Genomic DNA, 5,089 nt, shown 5'->3' with positions numbered 1-5,089 from the left:
AGGCGGACAGACGGATCGGTGCGGCGTCTTCAGTAATGCGGACGTTGTACCGATCCGTTGTGGTGAAGAAGGAGCTGAGCCGGAAGGCAAAGCTCTCAATTTACCGGTCGATCTACGTTCCCATCCTCACCTATGGTCATGAGCTTTGGGTCATGGCCGAAAGGATAAGATCACGGGTACAAGCGGCCCAAATGAGTTTGGGTCTCTCCCTTAGAGATAGGGTGAGAAGCTCTGCCATCCGGGAGGAACTCAAAGTAAAGCCGCTGCTCCTCCACATGGAGAGGAGCCAGATGAGGTGGTTCGGGCATCTGGTCAGGATGCCTCTCAAGATGTTTAGGGCACGTCCAACCGGTAGGAGGCCACGGGGAAGACCCAGGACACGTTGGGAAGACTATGTCTCCCGGCTGGCCTGGGAACGCCTTGGAAACCCCCAGGAAGAGCTAGACGAAGTGGCTGGGGAGAGGGAAGTCCGGGCTTCCCTGCTTAGGCTGCTGCCCCCGCGACCTCACCTTGGATTATCGGAAGAAGATGGACGGATGGATGGATGGAGTTTGAACATCAAATATCTTGTCTTTGTAGTGCATTCAATTGAATATGGGTTGGAAATGATTTGCAAATCATTGTATTCTGTTTATATTTACATCGAACACAATTTCCCAACTCATATGGAAACGGGGTTTGCAAAAAAACTTCACAGTGGCAGAGGGGTTAGTGCGTCTGCCTCACAATACGAAGGTCCTGCAGTCCTGGGTCCAATCCAGGCTCGGGATCTTTCTGTGTGGAGTTTGCATGTTCTCCCCGTGACTGCGTGGGTTCCCTCCGGGTACTCCGGCTTCCTCCCACTTCCAAAGACATGCACCTGGGGATAGGTTGATTGGCAACACTAAATGGTCCCTAGTGTGTGAATGTTGTCTGTCTATCTGTGTTGGCCCTGCGATGAGGTGGCGACTTGTCCAGAGTGTACCCCGCCTTCCGCCCGATTGTAGCTGAGATAGGCACCAGCGCCCCCCGCGACCCCAAAAGGGAATAAGCGGTAGAAAAAAATGGACAATTTCCCAACTCATATGGAAACGGGGTTTGCAAAAAAAAAAAAAAAGAATCCATATATTTTGTTATGGTTTTGAAAATGAAAAATATCAAAAAGGCCCCCGCATATTTTATTTTTTCCGTGTGTGGCCCTCAGTGGAAAAAGTTTGGACACCCCCTGCAGTAATGTTTAGTCACCTTTCCTCTGGCTGCGGTGACTTGATTGATTGATTGATTGATTGATTGATTGATTGATTGATACTTTTATTAGTAGATTGCACAGTACAGTACATATTCCGTACAATTGACCACTAAATGGTAACACCCCAATAAGTTGTTCAACTTGTTTAAGTCGGGGTCCACGTTAATCAATTCATGGTACAAATATATACTATCAACATAATACAGTCATCACACAAGTTAATCATCATAGTATGTACATTGAATTATTGACATTATTTACAATCCGGGGGGTGGGATGAGGAGCTTTGGTTGATATCAGTACTTCAGTCATCAACAATTGCATCAACAGAGAAATGTGGACATTGAAACAGTGTAGGTCTTATTTAGTAGGATATGTACAGCCAGCAGAGAACATAGTGAGTTCACATAGCATAAGAACAAGTATATACATTAGAAGTACATTTGAGTTGTTTATAATCCGGGGAGATGGGATGTGAATGGAGGAGGGTATTAGTAAAGTGTTGAAGTTGCCTGGAGGTGTTGTTTTAGAGCGCTTTTGAAGGAATATAGAGATGCACTTACTTTTATACCTGTTGGGAGTGCATTCCACATTGATGTGGCATAGAAAGAGAATGAGTTAAGACCTTTGTTAGATCGAAATCTGGGTTTAACGTGGTTTGTGGAGCTCCCCCTGGTGTTGTGGTTATGGTGGTCATTTACGTTAAGGAAGTAGTTGGACATGTACTTCGGTATCAGGGAGGTGTAGTGGATTTTATAGACCAGGCTCAGTGCAAGTTGTTTGACTCTGTCCTCCACCCTGAGCCAGCCCACTTTGGAGAAGTGGGTTGGATTGAGGTGTGATCTGGGGTGGAGGTCTAAAAGTAACCGGATTAGCTTGTTCTGGGATGTTTGGAGTCTAGATTTGAGGGTTTTGGAGGTGCTGGGGTACCAGGAGGTGCAAGCGTAATCGAAGAAGGGTTGAATGAGAGTTCCCGCTAGAATCCTCAAGGTGCTTTTGTTGACCAGAGAGGAGATTCTGTAGAGGAATCTCGTTCTTTGATCACCTTGGTTGCCATTTTATCACAGGAAAGATTAGCCTCTAGAATGGAAGCTAGGTAGGTGATGTCATCCTTCCTGGTGATAACAATGTCACCCACTTTTATAGTGAAGTCACTGACCTTCTTAAGTTTGATATGGGACCCAAATAGGATGGATTCCGTTTGACCTAAGTGTATGGATAGCTTGTTGTCAGCGAGCCAGGTGCAAATATTGAGGAGTTCAGCACTGAGGGTTGACGTAGTGACGTAGGAGTGACGTAGGCGAACACGGAAGTGTTTGTGCCACACCGAAAATGTCACTTCGTAAAGCCGCTAGTCGCCTTTGGAGCGTCCGCAAGATTACACTTCAGGTAATGTATGTCATGGTGAACATTTACTGCAGGAAGACGACATAAAAAACAGCCACCCTGTCTGTGTAACTTTCGCTGAATACGTCAACCTCCTTTAATCAAAAGTGCATTCAAGTAATTAGCGGCGCGGCTAGTCTATGAATTGCTAACAGGACGCTAATCCTCAGGTATAATGATAATTTCAGTTCAATTCATCCAGACATTTACTACCGCTTGTCCCTTTTGGGGTCGCGAGGTGGTGCTGGAGCCTATCTCAGCTACAATCGGGCGGAAGGCGGTGTACACCCTGGACATGTCGTATTCTCATCGCAGGGCCAACGCAGATAGACAGACAACATTCACACTCACATTCACACACTAGGGACCATTTATTTTTGCCAATCAATTCAGTTTCAGTTTATTTCGAACATACGTACGATACAATGTAATCCATCCATCCATTATCTTCCGCTTATCCGAGGTCGGGTCGCGGGGGCAGCAGCCTAAGCAGGGAAGCCCAGACTTCCCTCTCACCAGCCACTTCGTCTAGCTCTTCCCGGGGGATCCCGAGGCGTTCCAAGGCCAGCCGGGAGACATAGTCTTCCCAACGTGTCCTGGGTCTTCCCCGTGGCCTCCTACCAGTTGGACGTGCCCTAAACACCTCCCTAGGGAGGCGTTCGGGTGACCAGATGCCCGAACCACCTCATCTGGCTCCTCTCCATGTGGAGGAGCAGCGGCTTTACTTTGAGTTCCTCCCGGATGACAGAGCTTCTCACCCTATCTCTAGGGGAGATTCATTCGGGCCGCTTGTACCCGTGATCTTATCCTTTCGGTCATGACCCAAAGCTCATGACCATAGGTGAGGATGGGAACGTAGATCGACCGGTAAATTGAGAGCTTTGCCTTCCGGCTCAGCTCCTTCTTCACCACAACGGATCGATACAACGTCCGCATTACTGAAGACGCCGCACTGATCCGCCTGTCGATCTCACCATCCACTCTTCCCCCACTGGTGAACAAGACTCCTAGGTACTTGAACTCCTCCACTTGGGGCAGGGTCTCCTCCACAACCCGGAGATGGCACTCCACCCTTTTCCGGGCGAGAACCATGGACTCGGACTTCACACTCGGCTGCGAACCGATCCAGTGAGAGCTGAAGATCCCGGCCAGATGAAGCAAAAAGCAGAGACCTAATCCCGTGGCCACCAAACCGGAACCCCTCAACGCCTTGACTGTGCCTAGAAATTCTGTCCATAAAAGTTCTGAACAGAATGGGTGACAAAGTAATGTATCACACAATTCCATCTGTTTCCTTATCAGCAGTGTTTTTCAACCTTTTTTGAGCCAAGGCACATTTTCTTCATTGAAAAAATCCCAAGGCACACCACTAGCAGAAAACATTAAAAAATGAAACTCAGCAGTCGAAACGGACAGTAACAAGTTGTTCTCGCATTTGTTGGATATAAATTCAAACCATAACCAAGCATGCATCACTATAGCTCTTGTCTCAAAGTAGGTGTACTGCCATGACCTGTCACATCACGCCGTGACCTATTTTGAGTTTTTTGCTGTTTTCCTGTGTGTAGTGTTTTAGTTCTTGTCTTGCGCTCCTATTTTGTTGTTAATTGTCATGTCATGTACGGATGTACTTTGTGGACGCCGTCTGCTGCTCCACACGCTGTAAGTATTTGCTGTCGTCCAGCATATTGTTTTTGTTTTCTCTGCAGCCACTTCAGTTTTAGTTTCGTTTTGCATAGCCATCCCTAATCTTCAATGCCTTTTCTTAGACTGCCTCTGGCTGTCGTCTGCATATTGTGATCACCACAACAAACCATGTTCCCTACATCCACAAAGCAATTAGCTACCTGCTGCCACCTACTGATATGAAAGGGTATTATTACATGGCTAGACAGCACAGACACTCAACAATGGCACATTATTTGCGGATTATAATTACTGGTTTGCAAAAAATATTAGGTGAAATTACATAATCTCCCACGGCACACCAGACTGTTTCTCACGGCACACTATTGGTTGAAAAACACTGCCTTACAGCACGTCCGAAAAGGAGAAGGAAGAAGCACATCTTATTTAAATAACCTACCCCTTTTCATACCATTGCAATGTTATCCCATTTCCTTGTTCTCTGTCAAAGAACATCCATCCATTTTCTACTACTTATTCCCTTTGAGGTCGGGGGGACGCCGGTGCCTATCTCAGCTAAAATCGGGCGGAAGGCGGGGTACACCCTGGACAAGTCGCCACCTCATCACAGGGCCAACACAGATAGACAGACAACATTCACACACTAGGGCCCATTTAGTGTTGCCAATCAATTCAGTTTCAGTTTATTTCGAACATACGTACGATAGAATGTAATGTAGCACACAATTTCAGTTGTTTCCTTCCAGCACGTCCGAAAAGGAGTAGAAAGAAGCAGAGCTTATTTAATCCTACCCCTTTTCATACCAGAGCAATGTTACCCCATTTCCT

At 46.7% G+C, this 5,089-nt stretch overlaps 1 protein-coding gene across 2 annotated transcripts in view; it reads left to right on the top strand.

Annotated features, from left to right (window-relative positions):
* The first annotated feature begins 2,474 nt into the window (after positions 1-2,474).
* Positions 2,475-5,089, top strand: part of glod5 (glyoxalase domain containing 5) — a 12,909-nt gene continuing 10,294 nt past the window's right edge. For both annotated transcript variants that reach the window (XR_009806719.1, XM_061899668.1), the window contains exon 1: positions 2,475-2,617. Coding sequence is in view for 1 of the 2 variants with exons in the window: in XM_061899668.1 (XP_061755652.1) it covers positions 2,561-2,617 (57 nt within the window). In the remaining variant the exon portion in view is untranslated. The remainder of the gene's footprint in view (positions 2,618-5,089) is intronic.

The sequence above is a fragment of the Nerophis ophidion genome, linkage group LG05, assembly GCF_033978795.1.
Source record: "Nerophis ophidion isolate RoL-2023_Sa linkage group LG05, RoL_Noph_v1.0, whole genome shotgun sequence".
NCBI classification, from domain to species: domain Eukaryota; kingdom Metazoa; phylum Chordata; class Actinopteri; order Syngnathiformes; family Syngnathidae; genus Nerophis; species Nerophis ophidion.
Note: the sequence above shows the minus strand (reverse complement) of the source record. Positions and strands in the feature narration are given on the sequence as shown.